This window comes from Oratosquilla oratoria, chromosome 1 (assembly GCF_046742065.1).
Source record: "Oratosquilla oratoria isolate Oo_2021 chromosome 1, ASM4674206v1, whole genome shotgun sequence".
In the NCBI taxonomy this organism is placed as follows: Eukaryota; Metazoa; Arthropoda; class Malacostraca; order Stomatopoda; family Squillidae; genus Oratosquilla; species Oratosquilla oratoria.
In genome coordinates, this window is record NC_134777.1 from 135,399,983 (window position 1) to 135,416,360 (window position 16,378).

The 16,378-nt window shown below is 42.6% G+C and overlaps 1 protein-coding gene across 1 annotated transcript; it reads left to right on the top strand.

Annotated features, from left to right (window-relative positions):
• Positions 1 to 1,610: 1,610 nt before the first annotated feature.
• On the top strand, positions 1,611 to 9,467 carry LOC143029978 (uncharacterized). The gene is made up of 4 exons (XM_076193191.1): positions 1,611 to 1,785; positions 2,377 to 6,745; positions 8,580 to 8,753; positions 9,461 to 9,467. The coding sequence occupies exons 1-4, from the start codon at positions 1,611 to 1,613 to the stop codon at positions 9,465 to 9,467; spliced, it is 4,725 nt and encodes a 1,574-aa protein (XP_076049306.1).
• The last annotated feature ends 6,911 nt before the right edge of the window (positions 9,468 to 16,378 follow it).

Genomic DNA, 16,378 nt, shown 5'->3' on the forward strand with positions numbered 1-16,378 from the left:
TCGAAGCTGCCGAAGTTCTCGAACGTGCCGAAGTTCTCGAAGGTGTCGAGGTTCTCGAAGTTCTCGAAAGTGCCGAAATTGTCGAAGGTGCCAAAGTTCTCGAAGGTGCCGAAGTTCTCGAAGGTGCCAAAGTTCTCGAAGGCGCCGAAGTTGTCGAAGGCGCCGAAGTAGTCGAAGGCGCCGAAGTTGTCGAAGGTGCCGAAGTACTCGAAGGTGCCGGAGTTCTCGAAGGTGCCGAAGTTCTCGAAGGTGCCGAAGTTCTCGAAGGTGCCGAAGCTCTCGAATGTGCAGAAGTTCTCGAAAGTGCCGAAGTTCTCGAAAGTGCCGAAGTTCTCGAAGGTCTGGAAGGTCTCGAAGTTCTGGAAGGTCTCGAAGTTCTGGAAGGTCTCGAAGGTGCAGAAGTTCTCGAAAGTGCCGAAGTTCTCGAAGGTCTGGAAGGTCTCGAAGTTCTGGAAGGTCTCGAAGTTCTGGAAGGTCTCGAAGTTCTGGAAGGTCTCGAAGTTCTGGAAGGTCTCGAAGGTGCAGAAGTTCTCGAAAGTGCCGAAGTTTTCGAAGGTCTGGAAGGTCTCGAAGTTCTGGAAGGTCTCGAAGTTCTGGAAGGTCTCGAAGTTCTGAAAGGTCTCGAAGTTCTGGATGGTCTCGAACTTCTGGAAGGTCTCGAACTTCTGGAAGGTCTCGAACTTCTGGAAGGTCTCGAACTTCTGGAAGGTCTCGAACTTCTGGAAGGTCTCGAACTTCTGGAAGGTCTCGAAGATCTCGAAGTTCTTGGTGTTCGTAGACTGCTCGTTCCGGCGACCCCGTCTCACTGGCGAGTTGTCAACAGACGCCATGAAGAGAGTCTAAGAAGTATATATATATGTATATATATAATTATGTATATATATATATATATATATATATATATATATATGTATATATATATATATATATATATATATATGTATGTATATATATATATATATATATATATATACATGTATATATATGTATATATATATATGTATATATAAATATATATATATACGTATATATGTATATATACGTATATCAATCAATGAATAACTAAAAATAAAAAAGTCCACTGAGATAAGGCATGTGTTTCTTTCGTCCTTCCGGCCTATCCGTGGCAAACAGGGACACCGAAAGCGGTGGGGGTAAGCAAAGATTGGCAATTAACTTTGACGGGGAACGTCACTCCGGAGACGTGCACGATGCCCCAAAACGCGGCAATCAAGAGAAGGCGGCAACGCCATTTCTGGAAGTGGGTGGCTGATTGCAAGAAGGTCTCAAAAGGAAGTCTTGAGAATAACCGGGGGTTGCAGAATACTTTACGGGCTGAACACATTAAAGCATTTCCTGAACTTTACAATAACACGAAGATTTTTTCGGTCCACAAAACAATTAAAGAATTCCACAGGAAAGTCATTCGGTTCAACGCTTCCCTAAGGGAGTGCAAAGATTTTGAGTACAGCGACGAAAAGTTTGATACTCTGGAATTGTTTGATGGAGAAATAACAGAAGAATAGTCAAATGGTTTTTCGAAGCATTACTTTGTGGGGTACAAAAGTTTCACGAAACATGGTGGACGAAGCGACCATAGAATCTACCAGATGCATTATCTTGATTTATCTTATAAGGCATACCAGAGGGCTAAACGTTACAACAAATATGCGGTCAAGAAGGTCAAAGACGCGCTGAAGAAAAAGAATGACCGGCGTCCCGTTAAAGAGGAAACGCCCGAAAACCTTTTTGGTGCACCAGGGAATTATAGTCAGCAGTTTTCGAGTAAATTGGAGGCAGAGAAGTTAAATGAGGACCGAGCACGAGAAATTCTTCAAAAGACGGAAGAGAGGGTCTCAAAAAGAGAAATGCGCGCAAAATTGAAGGAAGAAAAGACCAAAAAGATACGAGAAGCACGAGAATTGCGGGTGTTAAAGAGAGAGGAGAAAGCCCAAAAGATACGAGAAGCACGAGAACTGCGGGAGTTCAAAAGAGAAGAAAAGGTCCAAAAGATACAAGAAGCGCGAGAATTGCGGGCCGAAAAAAGGAAGAGACGTGAGGCGTTTAAGAAAGTGAAAGTTTTCCTGCGATTTGGAAAGACTTCATAGGATTTTTCAGAGGAAGAGAAAAATGTTCTTGACAAGTTGAGAAAAGAACGATCCGAACGTCATTTAAAGGAGCCAGATTCCGACCAGCGAGAAACTGTGAGGGAGGAGTTGCTTGGGTTTCTTAGGGAAAACTCTGTTCAAACTTTTCCGCATCACATCGGCCAATTGGGGGATTTCAAATGTAAAGTCTGTTCAGCTTTGCTGTGGAAACGAGAAAACAAAACAATCTGTTGCAACTTGGGTCAAACTCCTTTATTGTTGCCCTCAGATATTAAGGACGGGACAATAAGAGAGCTCTACGAAGGTAAAACCGTTCTCTCTGAAAGATTTTTGAAACACATCGCTGGTTTCAATTTAGTATTTTCTTTCACATCTTTTGCGACTTCGAGTAAGCTGGAGAACGCAGGGGAAAAGGCACTGTGTTACAAAATTCAGGGACGAGTTTACCACAGACTAGGCTCATTGAAGCCCGGGTTGCTAAAAAAGGGGTCTTTGACTGGGAAAGACGTGCATTTTGATCATGACAGTAATTCTGAGAAAAACCCGTTTTGGAGGAAGAATAATTCTTTCTTGGATCTTTATTTCTACCACGAGAAAGATCAGCAGATTAAACTTCGCACTCTGGCGGCTCAACATTTTTCAAAGTCAGGAAATGGCAAGGGGAAAATGAACGAAACGGAGAAGAGACGAGCTAGGGAGGAAAAGGTTCTTTCAGAGAACGAGAAGATTATCACACACTTTTACGAATACATGGCAAAACATAACGCGTGTCTGTCTGGGATGTTGAAAGAGCTAGAGACGGCTAAACAGCTCATGGAAGCTCACGTCAAGAAATATGGCAAATTACCCCAGGTGTCTATTACGTTGAAAGCCGCTGAGAATCTAACAACCCGCGAATATAAAGGAGTCTACCACCTTCCCACTTCTTCTTCGCAGGTGGGAGCCATCGTTAATTTGGGCCCCTCAAGAGACCCATTGGAAATAGTGATAGGTTCCTCAAAGGAAGATTCAAAATTTAGTCTCAGACTTATGAGTCACACCAACTTCTTCTACGATGTTTTTCAGTATCCTCTCCTGTTTCCCAATGGAGACGTCGGTCATTCTTGCACTCTGAAAAAGCAACGCAAAGCAGACATCTGTTGTTCAAAACATGTTCCTGCAACATACAGTAGGCTAAGCCCTTGCATGTACTACGCCTCTCTTTACATGGAAAGAGAAGGTGTTTTCAATTATGTGACTAAAGGGGCCCGTCTTTTCCAACAATTTGTTGTGGATAATTACGTGAAAGTTGAGTCTGACAGGTTGTCTTTCATCGAACACAATCAACAGGAGTTGCGGAAAGAGCGCGCTGATATTCTTATAGGGGACGGGGATAACCGAAAGGCGGGTCAACGGGTGATTATCCCTGCTTCATTTGTTGGGGGCCCAAGATACATGAAAGCGCGGCAGCAAGACGCCTTGGCTTTTGTGTCGTCTTACGGGTCTCCAGACTTTTTTATCACCTTTACAATGAATCCTCATTGGGAAAAGTTTAAACAAGCCGTGGAGGATGTCGGTTGTGACATCTCCCGGATGTATGACCGCCCTGACTTTGTTAGTCGAATTTTCAAGTTGAAAGTGGACAGCCTGATGGACGATCTGACGATTAAAAACGTGTTTGGGCGCGTTAAGGCACACCTACTGAATGTTGAGTGGCAGAAAAGAGGTCTCCCTCATGTTCATATCCTTCTTTGGATGGAACGCCACGTTACTGCCGATTTCGTCTCTAGGGTGATATCAGCTGAGATACCTGACAAAAATAAAGAGCCGCGCTTATATGAGATTGTGACAACGAACATGATACACGGCCCCTGTAGAGGCTTTGACGAGTCCCAACTATGTTGTCAAGGAAAGTACGGTTCCACATCATTGTGTGGAAAGGGTTTTCCGAAAGTGTGCAGGGGCGACATGTACTTTGGGAACAACGGGTACCCTCTGTATCGAAGGACAGCAGTAGGTGAAGGGGGCCACTCTTTCGAGAAAAAAGTAAAGGGAGAGAAAATCAAAGTTGACAATTCATGGGTTGTCCCCTACAGCCCGTACCTATGTTTAAAGTATAACACGCACATAAATGTTGAGTGCTCAAATTCTATAAAGTGCATAGCCTACGTTACAAAGTACGTCAACAAAGGATGTGACCGCATTCTGTTTTCGAAAACGAAAGAAGGGGAAGATGTTAATGAAGTGAGAAAATTCCAGGAGGCACGATTCGTCAATGCGAATGAGGCGTCGTGGAAGATTTTCAAATTTGCGATTCACAGAAGTCACCCCCCTGTGGCAACTCTTGACTTGCATCTAGAAGGAGAGAACGCGGGATTTTTCAAGGAGAACGCGTCTAAGGAGGAGATCGATAGAAAAACCTCTAAAGACACTCATTTGACAGCTTTCTTCAAACTGTGTGCGCGAAACGAATTTGCAGCAGGCCTATATTATAATCAGCTTCCCAACCACTTTGTTTTTAATAACACTAGCAGTGTCTGGGAAGAAAGAAAGACGACAGCATCTTCTCTAGGAAGGATACGTGCTGTCACAAATAAAACTGTCGAGCTCTTCTATTTGAGACTACTTTTAACACACGTAAAGGGGCCTACGTCTTACGAGGATCTTCGGACATTTGAAGGGGTGATCTACCCCACTTACAGAGAAGCCGTTAAAGCGATGGGACTCCTAAACGACAAAGAAACTTGGAAGAAAACTATATTGGAAATCATCAACCACACTAATGACCGCAATCAGTTGCGAGCTACTTATGCGAGCATGCTGGTGTTTTCGGAATTAGAGGACCAGTCAGGTATCTGGGAAGAGACCAAAGATTTGTTCGCCAGTGACTTCCTGCAGCGCCAAAAAGCGACGGAATACAACGATGAAATTTACCTTGACGCTCTAGACGATATCCAGGAACATGTGTGGAACTGCGGAGGGGGCTCTATCACCCAATATGGGCTACCACTTTCAAGATGTGGCGAGAAAACATCAAACATCATACGCCGAGAAAAGGCCTATAACAAAGAGAAGTTGACAGAAGAGGTGAAGGAGAAGTCTCTTCTTCTGAACAGCAAACAGAGACTCTGTTACGATACTGTGCTATTTCGCATCGAGAACGCCCAAAAGTACAGGCACAATGGGATATTCCTGGATGCTCCAGGTGGGACGGGAAAGTCTTTCGTGCTCAACATTTTACTGGATACTGTTCGTTCTCAGGGAAAAATTGCCTTGGCTGTCGCTTCATCGGGTATCGCCTCTACTGTTTTGCATGGAGGAAGAACTGCACATAACATGTTCAAGATCCCGTTAATGGATTACAACGAAGTGTGCGCCTGTAGCATCAAGAAAAACTCAGAGTTGGCGAAGCTCCTATCAATGATGTCTCTAATAGTCTGGGATGAAGTTGTGATGGCAAACAAGAACACGTTAGCTACTCTTGATGTTTCCCTTCGGGACATTTTGGGTGTTCCAGGAAGGTTTATGGGGGAGATAGTATTTGTCTGTGCGGGAGATTTTCGTCAAATCCTCCCAGTTATAAGAGGGGGAGGAATGAATGATGAACTCGAATACTGTATAAAGTCCGGTTATTTCTGGGACGACCTTTTAAAGTTAGAACTAACACGTAACGTGAGACTCAAGGCAGATGACGCAAAGAACAAGATATTTGCGAAAAATCTATTGGCTCTGGGGAGAGGGGAGAGTGGACCCGTAAAACTTCCCGAGAAGTTTGGGATTGTCGTTGAGACCTGTAAAGAGTTAGTGGACAAAGTCTCTGATAATTTAGAGGAAAATCACCTGAATGCTTCATATTTCGAGAAGAGGGCTATCATTTCCCCCACAAACGATGATGTCGACAGGATAAACTTGATGGTCTACGATAAGTCTGAAGAACCAGAGAAAGTGTACATGAGTGTTGACACTGCAATGGAAGAAGTAACGGACATTCAGACATCGGTTTTCAATGCCATAACGAGCCCCTCTCTCCCTCTTCACATGTTGAGACTGAAAGTAGGAAGTGTCATCATGGTTATGAGGAATATATGCCCTCCCAAGTTGTGTAATGGGTCCAGAGTAATAGTGACTAATCTTAAAAATAATATCATAGTCGGAAAGATCTTAGGCGGTACACACAGGGGTGAACAGGTTTTACTCCCGAGAATTACTCTGGAGTCTACTGATACCACTATACCATTCAAGCGGAAACAATTCCCTGTTAAGCTTAGTTATGCGATGACGATAAACAAATCTCAGGGGCAGACATTTGATAGGTGTGGAATATTGCTTGATTCTGCACAGTGCTTTGCCCACGGACAACTTTATGTCGCCTGCTCAAGAGTTACAAGCTGGAATTCTCTCATCATATACACAGGTTGGGAAAAAGTGAACGACGATTTCAGGATGAAACTACCACGCAATTGCGTGTATAAAGAACTTTTCGTTGAGAATCTTTCAGAAGAAGATAAACCTCCTGAAGCGGTCGTAGTTTCTGACGACCAAGAAGTTGCTTTGGCCGAAGAAGAGCCTGACCAAAGCATTGTAGAGATACCCAAAGAAGTGTACACGATCTCAGAAGAGGAAGGCGTAGATATGTTGCTGCCCGCGTCGTACGATTTGTGCTACGAAAGGGAAGAAGAGGTCGACCCTGCCTCCAGTTTCTCTATCTCTATCAAGGAGGAGTTGGAAGAGAAAATAGAGGAAGTTGACCAAAAAATAGAAGAGGTCAAAAAGATGCTAAAAGAGAACAGAGATACCACCACTGAGAGCAACAAGAGGTGCAGCGACGACGACGAGGGAGAATCTTCTACTAAGAAGTAGTGCCGGCGGCTTTAAGTTGAAGAAGAAGTTAAAGATGACTAATAAAACACAAATGTATAGCAAGAGGGCGTAGCCCTAGGGCGCGAAGCTCCCGGGAGCGAAGCGAGCAGCGCCGCAGGACAAGCACCCACGGCGTCGTCGTCGTCGTTGTCGTCTTCGTCGTCGTCATCATCATCATCATCATCATCATCATCATCATCATCATCATCATCATCATCATCATCATCATCATCATCATCATCATCATCATCATCATCATCATCATCATCATCAGTAGAAACCTCTTTAAAAACAGTGAAATGAAAGTAACAAAAGAGGAGGAAAGACATCTTGGCACTGTGATCGGCTCTGGATCATTTAAGAAGTAATATATCGAAAACAAAGTTATCGAATGGGTGGCGGAAGTTAGGCCACTAGCCAACTTTGCAAAGACCGAACCCTAGGCGGCATATGCTGCCACTTCGCTCGCGGGCGCCGCAGGCCAAGCACCCACGGCGTAGCCGTGGCTGGCGCAGCCAGGTGCTTGTATACATAAAAAAATAAAGTTTTTCAGTTTTGAAAATTTCCTGGCGTTTTTATGACCACCTTCCAAAATCCGGCAAAAATGTCCCATTGTGTAAGGATTCTGATTGGCTGAGAGACTGGTGACGTCATGGCAACGGAGATAACTGATTGGTCGAGAGTGGTGACGTCACGGCAATGGAGACGACTGATTGGACGAGAACACTGACATCACGGCATCGGAGACGATTGATTGGCCGCGAGCGAAGGGCAGGAAGCACAAGAATAAGTTTCCCCAACTTTACGCCTCACTTAAAAAACCTCAGTAACATCCACAATTAAGAGATTCCATAGGAAAATAATGGGGTTCAACAATATTCATGAGTACGATCTCATAATAGATTTCGACGAAGAAATTAAAGAGGAAGAATCGGAAAAGTTTATGAAACATTATTTTGCAGGATACAAGAATTTTACTAAGAGTGGTGGTTATGACGAAGAAATTAAAGAGGAAGAATCGGAAAAGTTCATGAAACAAGATTTTACTGGATACAAGAATTTTACTAAGAGTGTTGGTAAAAGCTGTCACGAGGAATACCAAAAGTATTACATCGATCAGAAATACAATGATTATATAAAAAAAAACCGCAACTCAAGGAAAAACAGTTTTTTTTAACTTTGCGCCTCACTCAAAAAAAAAAAAAAAAAAAAAACTCAGTAACAGCCACAATTAATAGATTCCATAGGAAAATATTGGGGTTCAACAATATGTTACGAAATGACAAAAATGATGTGTACTCTTGGAAGATCTTCAAGTTCCCAAGCCATAGGAGCTTCCCACCGATTACTTCGCTCGACTTGCACTTGGAAAATGAGACAATTTCCCTTCAAATTAAGTTTTGCTATGACAATTAATAAGTCGCAAGGGCAAACTTTTGACAAATGTGTGTTATTGTTGGATTCGTCCGATTGTTTTGCCCATGGACAGCCCTATGTGGCATGTTCAAGGGTTACAAATTGGGACTCATTAATTATCTTCCGAGGTTACCATAAGGTTAATGGTGAATGTGTGGTGAAAAATCCGACAAACGTGGTATATAAAGAATTTTTTTCGGACATGCCATCCATTAGGGAGGGAGAGTCTTTAGTGGAAGGTATCGACAGCGAGCAGGTAATTCCAGAAGAGGAACCTGAATTGGGATCCGTTGAGATTCCTGCTTCAGCTTACAATATTAGTGAAGAAGCCGCAACGGCAATGATCCTGCCTGATTACGACTATGTCGTCGACGAATCGGAATCAGATGTGTTGGTCCCCCTTAAGGTTTGGGAAAGGACTTTCCAAGAAAAAGAAGAATTGAAGAAGGAGAAAGAAGAAATAACTCAAGAATTAAAGAAGGCCAATGCACCCACGGCGTAGCCGGTGCCTTGGGACATTTTCTATGTCTATGTCTATGTCCATGTATATATATATATATATATATATATATAAATATATATTTTATATACATATATATATATATATATATATATATATATATATAATTAAACCATTTCAAAAGTGACACATTTTAAAAATGTTACATGCCATGGACGATCATCGTTGAGCCGTGGACGATCATCGTTGAGCCGTGGATGATCATGGTTCAGTCAAGGTCAAGAACGATCATTGTTGAGCCGTGGACGATCATCGTTGAGTCAAGAATGATCATCGTTGAGCCGTGGACGATCATAGTTGAGCCGTGGACGATCATCGTTGAGCCGTGGATAATCATCGTTGAGCCATGGACGATCATCGTTGAGCCGTGTGTATCCTCAACCGGTGTTGAGTGAATACATAACACAGAACTTAAGGCGGCAACACCAAACTCAATGTAACATATTTTTCGTTTATTAAATAAGTTTACTGGTTCACAATTTCTTCTATATTTTACACAATGTCAATCACTTCTTGAAATATGGGTAAATGTTTGATACATTAAGCACTATCATTTTGTTTGTGTCTATCTCTCAAGATATTAGTTCCAAGCTATCTGAATGTCACTCCATTTATATATCACAGTGCACTATTTTATTGTCTCTGTACATATCATCGGACCGACTGGTCCTGCTCTGGAGCATCGACTTTTTGTTCGTCGGAAGTGCTGACACAGCAAAAATAGGAGGTGCTGGTAAATGTTTTAATAAGGGTTTTTAATGGGAATGTTTGGTTTCCCGCAAATACACTATCATGTTCTTAATTACTAGCTATATGTTATTTACAGTATATAATATTTCCAGGGGGGAAGGGTTCATTATTATTTGGTTGTCGTGTGTTTTGTGAGTTAGAGGTTGACTGCACTTATGAGTATGTTTGTGTGTGTGTGTGTATGGTTGCTTCTGGTGGTGCTGGTCACACGGGCAGGAAGTGCTGCGTCGGCAACCGCCCAGTCAGTAAGATTGGGAGGATGCGCTTGGTGGTGGACCAGTGGGTGAGTGAGTGAGTGAGTGGGGTGAGTGAGTGAGTGAGTGATATTACTCATCATGTATATGGTGGCGTATACACGTGGACGATCATTGTTGAGTCAAGAACGATCGTCGTTGAGCTATGGACTATCATCGTTGAGCCGTGGGCGATCATCGTTGAGCCGTGGACGATCATCGTTGGGCCGTGGATGATCATCGTTGAGCCGTGGACGATCATCGTTGAGTCAAGAATGATCATCGTTGAGCCGTGGACGATCATAGTTGAGCCGTGGACGATCATCGTTGAGCCATGGACGATAATCGTTGAGCAATGGACGATCATCGTTGAGCCGTGGATGATCATCGTTGAGTCAAGAACGATCATCGTTGAGCCATGGGCGTTGTTGAGTCAAGAATGATCATCGTTGAGCCGTGGACAATCATAGTTGAGCCGTGGACGATCATCGTTGAGCCGTGGATGATCATCATTAGGCCATGGACCATCATCGTTGAACCGTGGACGATCATCGTTGAGCCGTGGACGATCATCGTTGAGTCAAGAACGATCATCGTTGAGTCATGGACGATCATCGTTGAGCCATGGACGATCATCGTTGAGCCGTGGACGATCATCGTTGGGCCGTGGACGATCATCGTTGAGCCGTGGATGATGATCGTTGAGCCGTGAACGATCATCGTTGAGCAATGGACGATCATCGTTGAGCCGTGGACGATCATCGTTGAGTCAAGAACGATCATCGTTGATCCATGGACGATCATCGTTGAGCAGTGGACGATCATCGTTGAGCCATGGGCGATCATCGTTACTAATAATAAATTAAATTAAACCATTTCAAAGGTGACACGTTTTAAAAATGTTACATGTCTTGGAGAGGGGGGTCTTTAAGTCCTCCGAGGTCGTAAGTTCTCCGAGGCAGTAAGCCTTTCGAGGCTGTAAGTTCTACGAGGGTGCAAGTCCTCCGAGGGTGCAAGTCCTCCCAGGGTGCAAATCCTCCGAGGGTGCAAGTCCTCCGAGGGTGCAAGTCCTCCGAGGGTGCAAGTCCTCCGAGGGTGCCAGTCCTCCGAGGGTGCAAGTCCTCCGAGGGTGCAAGTCCTCCGAGGGTGCAAGTCCTCCGAAGTTGTAAGCCCTTCGAGCCTGCAAGTCCTCCGAGGTCGTAAGTCCTACGAGGGTGCAAGTCCTCTGAAGTTGCAAGTCCTACAAGGTTGTCAATCCTCCAAGGTAATAAATCCTCCAAGATAATAAGTCCTCCAAGGTAATAAGTCCTCCAAGGTAATAAGTCCTCCAAGGTAACAAGTCCTCCAAGGTAACAAGTCCTCCAAGGTAACAAGTCCTCCAAGGTAACAAGTCCTCCAAGGTAACAAGTCCTCCAAGGTAACAAGTCCTCAAAGGTCGCAAGTCCTTAGTGGTCGCAAGTCCTCAGTGGTTGCAAATCCTCAGTGGTTGCAAATCCTCAGTGGTCGCAAGTCCTTAGTGGTCGCAAGTCCTCAGTGGTCGCCATGTTCCCTTGGACTGACCAGGAAAAATGTCCCTTGGGTTCGGCCTCGGCCTCGGGGCGGAACCCCAACATGGGATCCCCAGCACGGGATCCCTATCGTGGGATTAGAGCGCGGAGCGCTGCGGCCGAAGGCCGCTGTTTGCGCAGCAAGCCCCCAGCGAAGTCGGGGAGGGCGAAGCCCGCGGCTTGTCTTATATATATATAAAAAAAAAAAAAAAAAAAAAAAAGGTGGAGGGGGCAAAGGGGGACCGAGGATTGGGGAGGGGCCAGGAACCGCTGAACAGGATACGAATTTCGTATAATTTACGCAGTGTGTGAACAGTGCAATGTTGTGCATGTCACATTCTTCGGTGTGGGTACTTGACGTTTCTTTTCTCCCCTCTACTGAGTGATAAAATGAATAAGTCTCCCATAGGAAAGACACACGTAATAACGGTTTGAATCAGGCTTCACCTCTCCTCCCACCTGTCCTCGTCTCATGCATAGCTTCGCTGTGGAGGTTTCTTTCAGCCGATAATATTTCTTTGTCGCGGCTTGTGCCGCTTAAATTGTTCTTATCGGCTTAAGAAACCTGCACAGATTTAGGGTCCCTCCCTCCTCTGTGGAGCGAAGCCTTCATTTCTCATTGATGTGACGACTCAAGCGAGCCGGCTAAGAAGGGAGGGGGTAGGGAGGGGGAGGTGGGGTCGACAATGCGCATGCCTGCACAGAACCGGGAATTTGAAATTTCTGATGATTTTGGCGGAAAATTCAAACAACACTCAACCTTCGGGAAATGGCCATATGACCAGGAGTGTGGTATGGGATTATCGCTATAGCTTCGCTGTGCAGGTTTCTTAAGCCGATAAGAACAATTTAAGCGGCACGAGTCGCGACAAAGAAATATTAGATCACCCCGCACTCTACGTCTTTCCAGAGAGTGTAAGTTTAGGTGCCTAAGCCTCTCTTTGTAAGGCAAATTTCCGAGTCCATGTATCATTTTGGTCATTTTTCTCTGTACTGATTCTAGTGAATTGGTGTCCATTTTGTAGGACGGAGACCAAAACTGTACCGCATAGTCAAGGATGGGTCTAACTATCGCTAGATAGAGTTTAATAACTACCTCTGCACTTCTATTCGTTACCGTCCTAGCAATGAAGCCTAATATCTGTTAGCTTTATTTCTGGCGCTAATGCACTGCTTCCTGGTTTTGAGGTCCGGACTCACTAGAACACCCAAGTCCCTCTCGCACTCAGATTTTTCTAAAAACGTGTTATCTAAATTGTATCTATTTTCGGGGCTGTGTAGCCCTACGTTTAACACGCTACAATTAGAGATATTGAAGTTCATTTGCCATTTCACCGACCATGTTAACAACTTATTAAGATCATCCTGCAGAATCTCTGCGTCGTCTCCTGACCTAATTAGGCGTCCTATTTTAGTGTCGTCCGCAAACTTACTAACATCACTATTTATCCCATCGTCTAAGCCGTAAATGTACATAATGAACAATAAGGGACCCAGAACTGAGCCCTGGGGGACCCCGCTAGTAACATTGCCCCACCTAGATTTTATTCCATTTATGGTGACCCGCTGTTTTCTGTTACTAATCCAAGCTCTAATCCATTCTAACACTTTTCCTCCTATGCCATGGGCTTTGATTTTATTTAGTAGTCTCCGGTGTGGTACCTTGTCGAACGCTTTGCTAAAGTCAAGGTAAATAACATCGTAATTTTCATTGTTATCTGACGCCTTATATACTTTAGTGTAAAAAGATAAAAGATTAGTCACACATGACTTACCCTTGGAGAAACCATGCTGTGAATCACGAATTAAATTGTGTCCTTCGATGTGTTCTCTGAGTCTAACTATTATTGATTCAAGTATTTTTCCTATAACCGATGTCAAACTGATTGGCCTGTAGTTGCATATAGACGATCTATCTCCCTTCTTAAAAACAGGAACAACGTTTACCTGCCTCCAAGCAGTTGGAACAGAACCAGTGTCTACCGATTTATTGAATATTTCAGTTAACTGGTCGCAGATTTCAAATTTACACTCCTTAAGCATTCTTGGAAAAATTTCGTCTGGACCCGGAGATTTTGTAGCTTTAAGTCTGTCAATCTGCTTAACTACTTCTTCTTTACTAATGCTGATATTAGATAGACTACTTTCTTCATCCCCTCTGAAAATCGGATCGCAGTCAGGTACTTTATCTAACCTCTCATTAGTAAACACCGATAGAAAATAATTGTTAAACTCCTCACTCATTTTTTCTTCCGATTCTATCATGACATTTTCCTCGCTTTTAATTGGTCCTATTCTTTCTTTATTTTTTGTTCTATAGAGGTGAAAGAAACCCTTTGGGTTGGATTTTGCTTGACTGGCAACCTTGATTTCATAATTACGTTTCACTGAACGTGTATTTCTTTTAACCAGCTTTGCCATTTCGTTATATCTTGATCTAAGGTGTGATTCCCCGTTTTTTATTTTTACGTAAAGTCCTCTTTTCATTCCGATCTCATGTTTCAATCTGTCCGTCATCCATTTGGGAGTATTACTATTTTTCCGTATTGGTTTTAGGGGGATAAATGTGTTTTGTGCATTAATAATTAAATCAGTAAGATTGCTATATATTTCTTTTAAATCGCTGACCTGACTGTTGGGCCCTCGCCCCCAATTGACCCTACCTAAGGTATGCATATTACCCTCCGTGACCCAAACCTCACTCCCAGCCCCGCTCCGAGAACCAAGAATATTCCAAACGTCCGTATGGCATTTCGTATTCAATTTCAAATAGGTTTTTATATTGGCAAAGTTTGCTTTCCTGAAGTCTGGTACTTGAACGTTATTCGTACTTATTAATTTTTCCCAAATAATATTAAATCTTATTTCTTGATGATCGCTAGAGCCTAGACTATCTCCCACTATTACGCTGCTAATTTAGTGCTCATTATTTGTTAAAATTAAGTCCTGGGTATTTTGTCCCCTCGTAGGATCGGTAATCACTTGTTTTAGGAAATTATCCTGCACCACATCTAGGAATTTCTTCGCTTCATGATCACCTATTAAAGTTTCCCAGTCAATGTTTCTGTAATTAAAATCTCCCATGATCACAACGTTTTTGTACTGGGATGCTCTGTGAAATTCATGAATCAGGAGATCAGTCTGCTCAGTGCTGAGGTAAGGAGGTCTATACAAGACGCCAATAATAACTTTCTTATTCTAGACTATCTCCCACTATTACGCTGCTAATTTAGTGCTCTTTATTTGTTAAAATTAAGTCCTGGGTATTTTGTCCCCTCGTAGGATCGGTAATCACTTGTTTTAGGAAATTATCCTCCACCACATCTAGGAATTTCTTCGCTTCATGATCACCTATTAAAGTTTCCCAGTCAATGTTTCTGTAATTAAAATCTCCCATGATCACAACGTTTTTGTACTGGAATGCTCTGTGAAATTCATGAATCAGGAGATCATTCTGCTCAGTGCTGAGGTAAGGAGGTCTATACAAGACGCCAATAATAACTTTCTTATTCTTGCCTATAATCTCTACCCAAATAGATTCCGTACAGTCCTCTTCCTTATCGAATTGTTGATAATACAGTTTAATATATTTTTAACGAAAAGTGCACCTCCCCCATTCCTGCCAACCCTATCCTTATGAAAAAACTTATATCCTTCTATTTCGATTTCCGGAAGGAAATGTTTATCAGCCATGTTGACCCAGGATTCAGTAATAGCTATAATATCGAAATTTTATCATGATCAGTTCTACATTACTTTTGCCCTCCGCAATTTTTGTTACATTCAAGTTTTTCTTGGCCAAGAACATGATTCCTCCTTCCTGTTTCTTGTCTCTCTTTTTAATCCAGTAATTGTATAGTCCATGTTCAACATCGATGGATGGTATTTCACCCCTTAGTTTAGTCTCCACAATTCCTATTATGTTTGGTTTTTCCTCTAGCAGGTAATCATTAAGTTCACTCAGTCCTGAAATTAATCCGTTGATGTTGGTATAGGCCACTTTCAATTTTTTTTTTTTTTTTTTTTTTTTCTGTCTTTGGTTCACCCATTCTGATGTACCATTTCCTCGGTCTCATGTCGATTACTCTCCAATAGAATTCTTTGCTTTCGGTCTCCGTTCTCTTCGCGTTTTTTTTTTTTTTTTTTTTTTTTGCTTCATCTCTTAGTGTCTTCTCTTTTTATAATTCCTCAATACTCATTTCTCTTTTTATCCATATCTTATTGTACTTTTTACTCCTTGCCAAGGGTGTGCGTATATGTATATATATATATTTATATATATATATACATATATATATATACATATATATATATATATATATATATATATATATATATATATATATATGCATACATACAGTACATATACCAAGGCTTTTTCCCCCTTACAAGGGAGGTAGCCAAAAAGGAAAAGGCATAAAATCATTCCCACCCATTCCATCGCTGAATGCACTCCACACCCCTCCACTTGGATCGTAAGAGGCGAGAAGAAAGGGACGGGGAGTGGGACTAGGCATCCTTCTCCTTGTAGCCCCACAGGGGACATTTCTTAAAAAAAAAAAAAAAAAAAAAAAAAAAAAAAAAATATATATATATATATATATATATATATATATATATATATATATATATATATATTAGACTACCCGTGACCCGTTGGGTCACATAAAATCTTAAATGGCTCCTCTTTTTAAAGCAGGTTATTATTAGCTTAAGATATACCAGTTTTGTGCGGTCCTCGTGCTCTCTCGAAGGAAAGTAAACTGGATACAGGCGTTCTCAAGAAATTAAATAAAGAGAGCCTCCTTAATTATGCTTATGTTATGTCACGTCTCGTCATCCCACTCCCAATCCCACTCCCACCCCCAATCCCACTCCCACTCATTATCTTTATCATTCACGGAGTCCCTTGGGACTTGAGCGAGTAGCAACGTTCACAAATATAAATCTTATGATAGATATACT